The 15566-nt window shown below is 47.1% G+C and overlaps 1 protein-coding gene across 3 annotated transcripts in view; it reads left to right on the top strand.

Annotated features, from left to right (window-relative positions):
• The window catches only part of LOC134346748 (vitamin K-dependent protein S-like), a 48025-nt gene that overhangs the window by 6539 nt on the left and 25920 nt on the right, over positions 1-15566 (top strand). For all 3 annotated transcript variants that reach the window (XM_063048344.1, XM_063048345.1, XM_063048343.1), the window contains 4 exons: positions 2338-2460; positions 3933-4055; positions 5005-5130; positions 12318-12439. In XM_063048344.1, coding sequence (XP_062904414.1) covers positions 2338-2460; positions 3933-4055; positions 5005-5130; positions 12318-12439 — 494 coding nt within the window. The remainder of the gene's footprint in view (positions 1-2337; positions 2461-3932; positions 4056-5004; positions 5131-12317; positions 12440-15566) is intronic.

Below are 15566 nucleotides of genomic sequence, written 5' to 3'. Positions count from 1 at the left end.
CTCGTAGGCATTTTACAAAATCCCTCTCTTGGGATCCAGCACTAACCTGATTTTCCCAATCTACCTGTTTATTGAAATACACCATGTCTATCGTAACATTGCCCTTTTGACATGCATCATCTATCTCCCGCTGTAATATGAAACCCACATCTTTGCTACTGTTCGGAGGTCTGTACATAACTCCCATCAGAGTCTTTTTACCCTTGCAGTTCTTTAACTCTACCCACAATGATGCTACATCTTCAGGTCCTATGTCACCCCTTTCTACTGATCTGATTTCAGATCCACTCCACCACTTCTGTCTACCTGCCTGTCCTTTTGATACAAAAGACGTTAAGCTCCCAGCTATAATCTTCTTTCACCCTCGGTTCAGTGATGCCCGTAACATCATAAACGTGTTACATCATCTGTCTTATTCCATATACTGCATGCATTCAGTTATAACACCTTCAGTTCTTTATTCATCACCCTTTCTGATTTTGTCCCCCTTTTGCATTGCAACTCATCCCATTGACTGCAATTTTGCCCGATCATCAGCCTGACCTTGCTAGCAGTCCCACTGCACACTGTCTCTGTTTGTAAACCAATTGCACTATCCTCAACCCTCAGCTCCCATCCCCCTGCCAAATTAGTTAAAAAACCTCCTGACAGCTCTAACGAAATTGCCTGCAAGGATATTGGTGCCCCTCAGGTTCAGGTGTAACCCATCCCATCTGTAGAGGTCGTATCTTCCCCAGAAGAGATCCCAGTTACCCAGAAATATGAACCCCTGCCCCTTACACCAGTCACTCAGCCACACATTTATCTGCCAAGTGCTCCTATTCTTACCCTGCACAGACAGCAATACGGAGATTACTGTCTTGGAGTTCCTGCTTTTCAGCTTTCTATCCAGCTCCCTAAAATCTCTCTTCAGGACCTCCTCACCTCTGTCATTGGTGCCATATGTACCAAGAGGAATGTTTCCATGTTGCCTGTAGGAGAGGAGTGGGGAAGATTTACCTTCTGCCCCCCGACAGTGGTTTAGAGAAGGTGCCCATCATTGCATACAACAGAATTTGCAATGGGCCATCTTTTTTTATATTCTATCTCACTATGGAAAGAGTCCATTCTGCCCTTTGAGTCTATGACAATTCCAAGTATTCCCATCCATCACTCCTTCCCCCCCCACCCACTAGTTTCTATGGAGCCTATTCTCCCCATGTTCCCGTTATCTCCCCCGACATCCCACCACTCACCACACCAGAGGTAATTTACAGTGGCGAATTACCCCACCAACCCAGACTGTGAGAAACCCAGGTCGACTCTTCATTTGGACAGGCTGCATCACTGTCTGGTATGGGGAGGGTGGGGTGGGGTTGTGCTGCACAGGATCGAAAGAAACTACAGAACGTTGTGAAGTTATTCTGCTCCATCTTGGGTACAAGCCTCTGTAGTATCCAGGACATCTTCAAGGAGCGGTGCCTCAGAAAGGCTGCGTCCATTATTCAGGACCCCCGTCACCCAGAACACGTTGTCTTTTCACTGTTACCGTCAGGTAGGAGGTACAGAAGCCTGAAGGCACACACTCAGTGATTCAGGAACAGCTTCTTCCCCTCTGCCATCTGATTCCTAAATGGACATAAGCACCACCTCACCTTTTTAAAAATTATTTCTGTTTTTGTACTATTTTTAATTTAGCTATTCAATATACATACAATTATATATTTATTTTTCTATATTTATCATTGTACTGCTGCTGCTAAGTTAACGAATTTCACAACATATGCCGGTGATAATAGACCTGTCTCTGACTCTGAAAGGTTCAATGTGTGCTCCTGAGTTGCTTCCACAAATCCCACCCCCCCCCACTGAGTTTCTCCCTCACCTCAGGGTCAGAGGTTGTGGAGTTCAGGCCCGACTAGAGACTTGAGCACAAGGCCGAGGCTGATGTGCTCTGTATGGGACTGACGGGATACAGCGACACCCCCAGCACTGCCCTCTCCACAGTGCGGATCCCCCTGGGTCGTGTTCATCGTCCATTCAGAACTCTGACAGCCGAGGGGACAAAGTTGTTCCTAAGCTGTTGAGTGAGCGTCTTCAGGCTCGTCTCTGACGGGAAGCCATGTGAAAAGGTCTTTCAGAACGTGGGGTTTTGGCAGCATATGGAGCTGTGGGTAGAGTCGAGTGCAGGGTGAGGGTTGGTGCGTGGGGGGGGGTGAGGGGTGGTCATCCAGGGAGCAGGGGTGCAGTTAACTGGAGTAATGCTCCTCCCTCCTATTATACAGATAGGGGCTTTCAGTGGCAAACCCCTGCCCCCTCCTTCACCCCACCCACCTTTAATCTTGCCTGTTTCCGCAGAGATCCCAGACCAGTGCTCGCCCTCGCAGTGTAACCACGAGGGCTCTCTGCGCTGCGTGGACGGGGAGGCTACCTTCGAGTGCATCTGCAGGCAAGGATGGGAGGGCAAATGGTGTGAGAGAGGTGAGTCCCAGCCCAGAGGCTGTTCCCTACGCCCGGCTGCTGACCCAGACTGACTGGCTGCAAGAGCCCATCGGTCCGTCCGGGAGGGCGGGGGGCAGTGGTTGGTCAGTGGGAGGGAGGGTAGGGCAATCTCGCTGGACCACTGTGCCAGCCATGCTAACTGTCCATCTTCCTGAACCTATTCTGATAGCCTGCCCAGTGCTCTGGTACACTGTGTAGACCTTCAGCAGGTCAATAGCACAAGAGAGTCTGCAGATGCTGGAAATCCAAAGTAACACACACAAAATGCTGGAGGAACTCAGCAGGCCAGGGCAGCATCTACGGAGGGGAACGTACGGTCGATGTTTCGGGCTGAGACCCTTCACCACTCCTGATGAAGCCCCCTGACACTCCCTTAAGGTTTAATTCTGCTGTCTCTTTCTTGTTACCACCCTCCCTCCCCCCCCACCCCTGTGTGATCTGTGCTCTCCCCACCCCGTCCCCCAGCCCCTTCGCTTCCCGCAGCCGGAGAAAGGCCGTGTCAGGTTTTACACCTTCCAACTAGGGGAATGCTTTCCAGAACTGGCTCCCTTTATCTCTTCCCCTGTTTCACCTTCTTCCAGCTCAGGTCCTTCAGCCCATCCAGCTGTGCTGGCTCCACAAGCAGAGTCTCTTCTCTTCTGTCCCACATTCTTCCATGTTTTCCCCCTTCTCACCTGTCACCTGCTCTTGCCCCACTGCTCTCTTCTTTCAGTCCAGGCGAAGGGTCTCAACCCGAAATATTGTTCATCCTCTTCCCTCCACAGATGCTGGCTGACCTGTTGAGTTCTTCCAGCTCACTTTTTGCTCCAGGTTGCAGCATCTGCAGTCCCTCATGTTTCTGTTCATTGGCTTTGAAATTTCTCCAGCACGGGCACAAGGAGCCGAACGGCGATCGCGGTGCTGTAACCTGCAATCGATGGTTTAGGGATGGCTGTGTGAAACATTTTGCCTTAACTCTGACCTCTTGCCTACCTGAACACTGTACTGGAAGTTCTCCAAAACCCACCATTAGAATCCTCATCTCCCCCACATTGTCACATCCCGAGGCTGCCTTTCATTGGCTCTGCGTTAACCCCCTCCCCGGAGAGAGCATATTATCACCTCCGGGTCCCGAGACGGAGAGAGTGAGTGGTCAACTATCTCGTCACCATCAGAAGCACCACGGAACATGCCCTGAGACACTACCTCCCCACCAGCAGCGACGTTAATCCATCCACCTCATGAGGTGGATTTGTGTGTGTTGCCATTTTCACTGTGGCCATCTTCTGTCACAGACTGTGCAACGATAGGCCAGTCTTTCTCCTTCCATCTCACTGGGGCCGGAACCACTGCTCCTGAGCTCAGAGTGAGACCCAGACAGTCCCATGTGGTTTAGTGGGTTTATCAGCCTTAGACGGTAGTTAGAGGCTGACCGTTTGATTTCATTGTTATTTGGTTGTTGTGTTAACCAGATATTGATGAATGCCTGTTGGAGGACAGAGTGTGTTCACACTCCTGCTACAACCTGCCTGGCAGCTACCGCTGTTTCTGCCAGAAAGGTTTCTTCATGAGCTCAGACAAAAAGAACTGCATAGGTAAGTGGTTCTGTGTTTAAATCAGCACTTTATATGTCTGTGTCTGTCTGTGTGTGTGTGTATGTGTGTGTGTGTGTGTGTGTGTGTGTGTGTGTGTGTGTGTGTGTATAATTTTGAGTATGTCTCCGTGGGCCTGTTCATATCCAGTTAAATTTGTTTCAAACTTTCTTGCTCACTGCCCACTGTAATGCCCTAATTCCTTCCACTGTCTCCTCCCTGTTCCCTGTTTCTGTCTTTTCTTCCTCTCTCTCCTCCCCCGCCCTCCTCTCCTCCCCGAACCCCTCTTCTCCCCTTTTCTCCCCATTCTCACTCCTCTTATTCCCCCCTTCCCCCTCCCCTCCCCTTCCCCATTCTCCCCTTCTCCCCTTCTTTTCTTATCCCCCTTCTCTTCTTATCCCCCCTCCCTCTCCCCCCTCCCACTCCCCCTCCCTCTCCCTCTCCTCCCCTCCCTTCCTTCTCTCCTCCTCTCCCTCTCCCCCTCTTCTCTCCCTCTCCTTCTCCCCCTCCCCCCCATCCCCATTCCTTCCTTTCCTCCTCCCCCCGTCAGAGTTCACCTGCTGACCCTCACTTAGAGGGGTTTGGGGCATTCTGTGACCATTGGTGAGACCGTGAGTATTCTGCTGCCTGAGTAACAAGACTTTGGCAGAGTGACTGCAGGGACTGGAACTAACCACTGCTCTGCAAGCAGGTGATTTAAGGGTGTCGCTGGGGAGGGGGAGGTTTGATCGAGGGGCTGTGGAACTGTTTCCACGGGGGGGGGGAGGATGAGGAAGAACTGTTCCCAGAAGAGCGTGATTAAGCAGTGGGTAGTTGCAGCTGCCTGTCAGCACCAATGTCTCAGGTTCACTGTCTGCGTGGAGTTTGCACGTTCTCCCTGTGACCACACTGACTACACCAAAATGTACATTTTGATCTTAAATTCTGATGTTTCTTTCCCCAAACACTTCAGATCGCAATGAGTGCTTCAAAAACCCAAAAATCTGTGGGAAGGCCACCTGCAAGAATTTGCCGGGAAGCTACGAGTGTACGTGTAAGGAGGGCTACAGGTTCAATGCCACCAAGATGGAGTGTGAGGGTGAGAGCTTCCACACCTCATTTGGACAGTGCAAACTGCAAAGGGCCACATCTGTGCTGAAACCTGAGCCAGAGAGAGCTGGGCTGAGGGGTGCAGGGCCTAATCTGTGCCCCGACTGGAAGCACGTGGTGGTGGGTTGTGTTCTAGTGATGGGATCGCTCTGTGCAGTGTTTGGGCGTGTCTGCGATCACACGGCGCTCTGGCCTTGGGAGCAAAGTGGCTCGGACATGGTGAGAGATCATCGTATGCAGATACAGTAAGCTATCAGGAATGGTGCCAGAAAATTGTTTGCAAAGAGATTATTTTTAATCTTATTTCAACATTTATATACAGTATAGGTAAAACATATGGATAAAGTAATCAGTAGTCGCTATCTTGTGTTTCAATGATGTGGGATACCGTAGAATTCATGTTCTCAGTATTATTTACTTATTTATATTTTTATCTTCTTTTGCACATTTGTCAATGGTTAGTCTTTGTGCCCTGAAAAAGGGTCTCGGGCCAAAATGTCAACTGTTTATTCATTTCTGGTTTGCGGGGTCCCTCCAGCATTTTGTGTGTGTTGCTGCAGTCTTTGTGTGCAGCTTTTCTTTGATTCCAATGTACTTTGCTGTCCTACTGTGAATGCCTGCAAGAAAATGAACCTCAAGGTAGTATCTGGTGACTTAAGGGTCCAGTCAGTGTCGGGAGCAGATCACTGCAAATTAAATAAAAGTACAGAAGGGGCAAGCAGGGTGGCCAGTGGTGAGAGTAGGAGTGCCAGGCTTTGATGAGAGGAGGCTGAGGCCAAAGAAACAGGTTAGAAGATTTGGTCTTGGTTGCCCTTTGTACAGTGCAGGCAGAATGGCAGATATGGCAGTGGAATGTTTCTCCAGTAGGATGTGGGAATTCATGGAACCTGAAGGTCTCCCCGCTGACTACACCTGTGGGAAGTGCAGCCAACTCCAACTCATGAAGGACCGCATTAAGGAGCTGGAGCTGGAGCTGGTTGATAGATATAACTTTTGAGCAGGTGGTTACACCCAGAGTGCAAAATTCAGGGAGCAGATGGGTGAACACCGAGAGGTAGCGGGAGAAGGAAGTCAGTGCAGGGTCCCCCTGTGGCCATTCCCCTCAGCAACTGGTATACCCCCTTTGATACTGCTGTGGGGATGACCTATCTGGGCAAGGCAGCAGCAGCCAGACCAATAACACTGTACCAGCTCTAAGCCTCAGAAGGGAAGGGTGAAGTCAGGTGGAGTAATAGTCATAGGGGACTCGATCGTTAGGGGGAGAGATAGGAGATTCTGTGGCAGCAAAAATGACACCGGGATAGTGGGTTGCCTCCCGGGAGCTCGGGTCCCTGATGTCTCTGAGTGGTTGCAGAATATTCTTGAAGGGGAGGGTGAGCAGCCGGAGGTCGTGGTACATGTTGGTACCAATGACATTGTCAGGAGGTCCTGCACAGTAAGTTGAGGGAGTTAGGAAGGAGGCGGAAGAGCAGGGCCTCCAAGGTAGTAATCTCCGGACTACTCCCGGTGACACAAGCTAGTGAAGGTCAGAACAGGAAGATAGTGCAGATGAATGAGCAGCTGAGGAGATGGTGCAGGGGGCAGGGTTTCAAGTTCCTGGATCATTGGAACCTTTTCTGGGGAAGGGTGACCTGTACAAGTGGGACGGGTTGCACCTGAACTGGAGGGGAACCAATATCCTGGGAGGGAGGTTTGCTCATGCTATTGGGAGGGTTTAAACTAGGTTTGCAGGGAGGTGGGAGCCGAAGTGAAGAGGCAGAGGATGGGGTGGTTGGCACACAAGTAGAGACAGCTTGTAAGGAGTTCATGAGGAAAGATAGGCAGATGATACAGCAAAGAAGCACTCAGCAAGATGGTTTGAGATCTGTCTATTTTAATGCAAGGAGTATCATAAGCAAGGCAGATGAACTTAGATTAATACATGGAACTATGATGTTGTGGCCATTACAGAGACTTGGTTGTCTCAGGGCCAGGAATGGCTGCTGTGTGCACCAGGCTTTAGGTGTTTCAAAAAGGACAGGGAAGACGACAAAAGAGGTGGAGGAGTGGCTGATCAGGGATCGTATCATGGCTGCAGAAAAGGAGGAAGTCATGGAGGGATTTTCTACTGAGTCATTGTGGGTGGAAGTCAGAAATGGGAAGGGGGCAATAACTCTACTTGATATTTTTATAGACCCCCCCCAATAGTAACAGAGACATTGAGGAGCAGATAGGGAGGCAGATTCTGGAATGGTGCAATAATAATAGGGTTGTAGTGACGAGCGATTTTAACTTTCCTAATATTGATTGGCATCTCCTTAGAGCGAGGGGTTTAGATGGGGTGGAGTTTATTAGGTGTGTTCAGGTAGGTTTCCTGACGCAATATGTAGATAAACCAACTAGAGGAGAGGCTGTACTTGATCTGGTATTGGGAAATGAACCTGGTCAGGTGTCAGATCTCTCGGTGGGAGAGCATTTTGGAGGGAGTGATCACAACTCTACCTCCTTTACCATAGTGCTGGAGAGAGATAGGAGCAGAAAATTTGGAAAAGCATTTAATTGGGGTAGGGGGAAATATGACGCTATTAGGCAGAAATTTGGGAACATAAATTGGGAGCAGATGTTCTCAGGGAAGTGCATGGCTGAAATGTGGCAAATGTTCAGGGATGTACAAAGGATGCAGGAAATCTAGTTAAGTAAAGGTTCAAGAAACTAGGAACTGTTAGAGCTCTAGGAAATTACAAGGATGCAGGAAGGAACTCAAGAATGAAATTAGGAGAGCTAGGAGGGGACATGAAAAGGCCTTGGCAAGCAGGATTAAGGAAAACCCCAAGGCATTCTACAAGCATGTGAAGAGCAAGACGATGAACCATGTGAGAATAGGACTGATCAGGAGTGAGAGTGGAAATGTGCACAGAGCTGGAGGTACTTAATGAATACTTTGCTTCAGTATTCACCATTGAAAAGGACCTTGGCAATTGTGGGGATGACATTAAGCTTGTGTGTATAGACATTAAGAAAGAGGATGTGCTGGAGCTTTTGAAAGGTATTAAGTTAGATAAGTTGCCTGGACCAGATGAGATATACCCCAGGCTACTGTGGGAAGCGAGGGAGGAGATTGCTGAGCCTCTGGTGACGATCTTTGCATCATCAACAGGGATGGGAGAAATACCAGAGGATTGGAAGGTTGCAATATTGTTCACTTGTTCAAGAAAGGGAGTAGAGATAATTCAGGAAATTATAGACCAGTGAGTCTTACTTCAGTGGTGGGCAAGTTGTTGGAGAAGATCCTGAGAGGCAGGATTTATGAGCATTTGGAGACACATAATCTGATTAGGGATAGTCAGCATGGTTTCGTCAAGGGTAGGTTGTGTCTTACGAGCCTGATTAAAGTCTTTGAGGATGTAACAAAACACATTCATGAAGGTAGAACAGTGGATGTAGTGTATATGGATTTCAGTAAGGCCTTTGAAAACGTTCCCCATGCGAGGATCATTCAGAGAGTAATGAGGCATGGGCTCCAAGGAGACCTTGATTTGTGGATCCAGAATTGGTTTGACTACAGAAGGCAAAGGATGGATGTGGATGGTTCGTATTCTGCATGGAGGTCGGTGACCAGTGGTGTTCCGCAGGGATCTGTTCTGGGACCCCTCCTCTTTGTGATTTTTATAAGTGACCTAGATGAAGAAGGAGAAGTAAGTTTGCTGATGATACAAAAGTTGGAGGTGTTGTGGATAGTCTGGAGGCTTTTCAAAGGTTACAGTGGGACATCAATAGGATGTAGAACTGGGCTGAGAATTGGTAGATGGAGTTCAACCCAGCTAAGTGTGAAGTGGCTCATTTTGGTAGGTCAAATTTGAAGACAGAATATAATATTAATCGGTAAGACTCTTGGTAGTGTGGAGGATCAGCGAAATCTTGGGATCCAAGGACATTCAAAGCTGATGTGTTGGCCTTCATCAACCGTGGGATTGAGTTCGAGATCCATAAGGTAGTGTTACAGCTATATAAGACCCTACTTGGAGTACTGGTTTCAGTTCTGTTCACCTCATTACAGAAAGGATGTGGATACTATAGGGAGAGTGCAAAGGAGACTTACAAGGATGTTGACTGGATTGGAGAGCATGCCTTAGAAGACCAGATTAAGTGAACTTGGCATTTTCTCATTGGAGCGACGGAGGATCAGAGGTGATCTGATACAGATGAATAAGATGAGAGGCATTGATCAGGTGGATAGCCAGAGGCTTTTTCCAGGGCTGAAATGGCTACATGAGGGTGCTTGGAAGTACGTACAAGGGAAATGTCAGAGGTAAGTTTCTCACACAGAGAGTGGTGGGTGCATGGAATGCACTGCCATTGAAGGTGGTAGAAGCAGATACAATAGGGTCTTAGATAGGTACATACCAGGGGTGATTGATAAGTTCGTGGCCTAAGGTAGGAAGAAGTCAATTTTAGAAAACCTAGCACATTTATTTTTCAACATAGTCCCCTCCTACATTTACACACTTAGTCCAGCAGTCGTGGAGCATATGGATCCCTGCTTTGTAGAAGTTGGCATCTTGGACCTCCAGAAAGTGGTCCACAGCGGGGGGTGATTGATAAGTTTGTGGCGTTGGGTAGAAGGAGATGAGTTATACAGCTCTCGTTACATGCACGTGCAGTTCAACTCTTTGAGTGATTATGTAGAAAGTTTGAAGTTAATAAATTATCTCCTTCTACCTAAGACCACGAACTTATCAATCACCCCTGCTGTGGTCCACTTTCTGGAGGTCCAAGACACCAACTTCTACAAAGAAGGGATCCGTATGCTCCACGACCGCTGGACTAAGTGTGTAAATGTAGGAGGGGACTATGTTGAAAAATAAATATTTTCTAAATTGACTCCTTCTACCTTAGGCCACAAACTTATCAATCACCCCTTGTAGAGCTTAGAAAAATAGAGGACTATGCAGTAGGGGAATTCTAGGCAGTTTCTAGAGTAGGTTACATGGTCGGCACAACATTGTGGGCCGAAGGGCCTGTAATGTGCTGTAGATTTCCATGTTTCTATGTTTCTATAAAAGTATTTTGATAATAAAATTTTGAACTTAGTATATATGATACTCGTGAGCTCACGTCTGGAGTACTATTCATAGTACCAGTCTCTGTATTGACATGAGGATTAAATTCAAGATCAAGCTTATTGTCAGCCACTTACGTGACAATGAGAATTAGCTTAATTGTCACTGACATACGTCCTAAACTTTGTGTGGCGGCAGCACAGTACAAGTTGCAAAATCAGATAGTGCGGAGGAGGAACGGTGAAGTAGTGTAACGCACACAAAACGCTCAGCGGGCCAGGCAGCATCTATGGAAAAGAGTAAACAGTCGGCAGGTTGCGGATGATACAAAGACAGGTGGAGGGGTAGGTAGTGCTGAGGAAGCAATGCGATTGGCAATGAGAACTTAGACAAGTTGGAAGAATGGCTGAGAAAGTGGCAGATGGAATAGATGTTGGGAAATGTATGAGAATGCATTTTGGTGAAAGGAACAATAGTGCGGACCATTATCTAAATGGGAAGAGCAGTCAAAACATCAGAGGTGCAGAGGGACTTAGGAGTCCTCATGCATGACTCCCAGAAGGTTAATTTACAGGTTGAGTATGTGGTAAAGAAGGCAAATGCAATGTTCATAGCATCGTAGAGATCTACAACACATCACAGGCCCTTCGGCCCACAATGTTGTACCAACCATGTAACCTACTCTAGAAACTGCCTAGAATTTCCCTACCACAGAGCCCTCTATTTTTCTAAACTCCATGTACCTATCTAAAAGTCTCTTAAAAGACCCCATTGTATCTGCCTCTACCACCATCTCTGGCAATGCATTCCACACACCCACCAGTCTGTGTAAAAAAAATTACCTCTGACATCCCCCCTGTACCCACCTCCAAGCACCTTAAAACTATGGCCCTCTCATGCTAGCCATTTCAGCCCTGGGAAAAAGCCTCTGGCTATCCACACGATCGATGCCTCTCATCATCTTATGCACCTCTATCAGGTCACCTCTCATCCTCTGTCGCTCCAAGGAGAAAAGGCCAATAAGATCAATGTTGGCATTTATTTCAAGGGGAATAGAATATAAAAGCAAGGAGATAATGCTATTGTCATTGGAGAGTCCAGAGGAGGTTCACGAGGATTACTCTGGGAATGAAGGGGTTAACATATGAGGAGCATTTGCAGCTTTGGGCCTGTACTCACTGGAATTGAGAAAAATGTGGGAGGATCTCATTGAAATATACCGAATGTTGAAAGGACTAGATAGGGTGGATGTGGAGAGGATGTTTCCTATGGTAGGGGTATCCAGGACTAGAGAGCACAGCCTCAAGATTGAGGGGTGACCTTTTCGAACAATGGGAAAGAGGATGTCTTTCAGCCAGAGAGTAGTGAACCTGAGGAACGCTGTGCTGCAGACTGTGGTGGACGCCAGGTCCGTGGGTATACTTAAGGCGGAGGTTGATAGTTTCCTGTTTGGTCAGGGCATCACGAAATATGGCGAGAAGGCAGGTGAATGGGGTTGAGTGAGATCCTGGATCAGCCATGATGGGATGGGGGAGCAGACTCGATGGGCTGAATGGCCTAATTCTGCTCCCATGTCTTATGATCTAACTCAGGTAGTCCCTCACTCTAGGACCCAGGCCCTGTCACCTCAATTCGGCCCGTACCCGACCTTTCCGATTCAGCCCGGTGCTTAAATAGGTTAAACCTTGGGTCTTTCCTCATTCCTGGTCCGCGGCCCAGGCCCCGTCTCCTCGCTCTGTTTCTGCCTACATTGAATTGCCACCAAGTCCACTCCAGCAATGGCCAAACATTGGCTCGTGCCTAATGCCTCAATTTGGCCCACACATGCCGTGCCACAGCTGTCCTGCACCATCAAGACCTCAGTTCACATCAAAAAAAAATGCCAGGCTGTTCAGGCAGTTCAAAAGCACGACTCTGAAAGAGGAGTTACAGGCTATTGATTGCAGTGATCGTATCCAAGAAAAAGTGTGGTTAATACAGTAACTTATAGTTTTGCTTGTTTTCTTTGCTACCGGCAAGTCACCAGTGCCATCTTAAACCGGAGGCTTGCCACGGGCTCTGTGAACTTCTCTGCCTACCAGCACATTATTTCCACAGAAAGACTTCCCTGAGACAAAGTTTGATCCTCTCCCCACAGATATCGATGAGTGTGCTGAGGGCAACTGCACCTACGAGTGTCTGAACTACCCGGGAGGCTTCAGCTGCTTCTGCGATGGGAAGAAAGGGGAGAAGTTGTCGGTGGACAGACAGGGCTGTGAGGTAAAGAAGGACCTGGTGCCATTCCCATAGCAGGGTGCCCCAAAAGGTGTTGTGTACTCATTCCCATCACGTAGGAAGCAGGATTGTCATTTTGAATGTACCACATCCCTGTTAACAGAACTGGTTTGGGATCAGCATGGACTGACATTCCTGTGAGAACTTCCTCTGACTCTTTACAGTTTGGTGTGGAGCACGCTGGTGCAAAGTAGAATTCCTGTCAGTCTTGATGCAGGCTTTTGACCCCAAAACCTTAACAGTTCCTTCCCCCGACCCTCCCCCCGCCCCCCATGGATGCAGCACGTGTGTTGGTGTAGTTCCCGTCCATCTTACCAGCCCAGAAAAGAAACAATTCAAATGCTGGAGGTTGGAGGCTCACTTCATCAGCTGGTCAATTGTGAAAGATTTAAAATACTGCCAGGAGTTGATTATTTGTTTACTTTGGATTCCCCCATCTCCCCCAACTGCAGCTTACCTTCTAATACAATCCTTTTTACACATACTCATTTGTCAGTCTTTGTTTACATATAAATTTTCCATAAATTCTATTGTATTTCTTTACTTCCCTTGTAAATGCCTTCGAGAAAACGAATCTCAAGGTAGTAACGTATATGTACCTCAATAATAGATTGGCTTTGAACCTTTTCTTTCCTGCCTCTTGCAATTATCAAATTTCATTGTTATAGAAGAGACAGACGACTAGTCTCTAAGCTTGCCAGGGGTCAGAAGGCCATTTTAGACCATCAGACCACAAGACATAGGAGCAGAGTTAGGCCATCAAGTCTGCTCCGCCATTCAATCATGGCTGATCCTTTTTTCCTCTCCTCAGCTCCATTCTCCAGCCTTCTCCCCACAACCTTTGATGCTGTGTCTAATCAATCTCTGCCTTAAATACACCCAGTGACCTGGCCCTCACAGCTGCCTGTGGTAATAAATTCCACAAATTCACCACCCTTTGGCTAAAGATATTTCTCTGCATCTCTGTTTGAAATGGACACCCCTCTACCCTGAGGCTGTGCCCTCTTGTCCTAGACTCCCCCACCATGGGAAACATCCTTTCCACATCTACTCCGTCTAGGCCTTTCAATATTCGAAAGGTTTCAATGAGATCCCCACCTCATCCTTCTGAATTCCAGTGAGTACAGACCCAGAGCCATCAAATGTTCCTCGTATGATAACCCTTTCATTCCTGGAATCATCCTTGTGAACCTCCTTTGAAACCTCTCCAATGCCAGCACATCTTTTCTTAGATAAGGAGCCCAAAACTGTTTATAATACTCAAGGTGAGGCCTCACCAGTGCCTTATAAAGCCTCAGCATCACATCCGTTCTCTTGTATTCTAGACCTCTTGAAAAGAATGCATTGCATTTGCCTTTCTCACCACTGACTCGACCTGCAAGTTAACCTTTAGGCTGTTTTCCACAAGAACACCCAAGTCCCTTTGCATCTCAGATTTTTGGATTTTCTCTCCATTTAGAAAATAGTCAGCAAATTTATTTCTTCTACCAAAGTGCATGATCATGCATTTTCCAACATTATATTTCATTTGCCACTCTCTTGCCCATTCTCCTAATCTGTCTAAGTCCTTCTGCAGCCTACCTGTTTCCTTAACACTATCTGTCCCTCCACCAATCTTCATATCATCTGCAAACTTGGCAACAAAGCCATCTATTCTATCATCTATATTATTCATATACAGCATAAAAAGAAGTGGTTCCAACACTGACCCCTGTGGAACACCACTAGTCACTGGCAGCCAACCAGAAAAGGATCCTTTTATTCCCACTCACTGCCTCCTACCAATCAGCCAATGTTGTAACCATGTTAGTAACTTTCCTGTAATACCATGGACTCTTAACTCAGTAAGGTAACACCTCATGTGTGGCACCTTGTCAAAGACCTTCTGAAAGTCCAAATATACAACATCCACTGCATCCCCTTTATCTATCCTACTTGTAATCTCCTCAAAGAATTCCAACAGGTCAGGCAAGATTTTCTTTTAAGGAAACCATGCTGATTTTGTCCTACCTTGTCCTGTGTCCTCAAGAACTCCATAACCTCATCCTTAACAATTGACTCCAACATCTTTCCTACCACTGAGGTCAGGCTAACTGGTCTATAATTTCCTTTCTGCTGCCTTCCTCCTTTCTTAAAGAGAGAAGTTACATTTGCAATTTTCCAGTCCTCTGACACCATGCCAGAGCCCAATGATATTTGAAAGATCATTATTAATGCCTCCACAATCTCTTCCGCTACCTCTTTCAGAACCCTAGGGTGCAGTTCACCTGGTTCGGGTGACTTATGTACCCTTAGGTCTTTCAGCTTTTTGAGCACCTTCTCCCCTAAAACAGTAATTGCACTCACTTCTCTTCCCTCACACCCTTCAACATCTGGCACACTGCTAGTGTCTTCCATAATGAAGACTGATGCAAAATACTCATTTAGTTCATCTGCCATCTCTTTGGCCCTTGCTATTATTTCTCCGGCCTCATTTTCTAGCGGTTCTATATCCACTCTCATCTCTCTCTTATTCTTTACATACTTGAAGAAGCTTTTGCTTTGTTGTCTGCCCTCTCTTTTGCTTTTACATTAGCTTCGTCTTCCATTGTCAGCCAGGGTTGTACTATTTTGCCATTTGAGTATTTCTTTGTTTTTGGAATACATCTATCCTGCACTTTCTTCATTTTTTCCGAAACTCACACCATTGCTGCTCTTCTGTCATCCCTGCCAGCATCTCCTTCCAGTTTCCTTTGGCCAACTCCTCACTGTAGTTTCCTTTACTCCACTGAAATACTGTTACTTCGGACTTTACTTTCTTCCTATCAAATTTCAAGGTGAAGTCAATCATATTGTGATCACTGTCTCCTAAGGGTTCTTTTATCTTAAGCTCCCTAATCACCTCCAGTTCATTTCATAACACCCAACCCAGAATGGTATAGCTGATCCTCTAGTAGGCTCAACGACAAACTGCTCTGAAAGCCATCTCAAAGACATTCAACAAGCTTACTCTCTTGAGATCCATTTCCAGCCTGATTTTCCCAAATGCCCTGCATGTTGAAATCTCCCATGACTACCATAACATTGCCCCTTTGACTTGCCTTTTCTATTTCCTGTTGTAATCTATGGTCCA

This window comes from Mobula hypostoma, chromosome 5, assembly GCF_963921235.1.
Source record: "Mobula hypostoma chromosome 5, sMobHyp1.1, whole genome shotgun sequence".
NCBI classification, from domain to species: domain Eukaryota; kingdom Metazoa; phylum Chordata; class Chondrichthyes; order Myliobatiformes; family Myliobatidae; genus Mobula; species Mobula hypostoma.
This window is presented reverse-complemented; position numbering and strand designations above follow the sequence as displayed.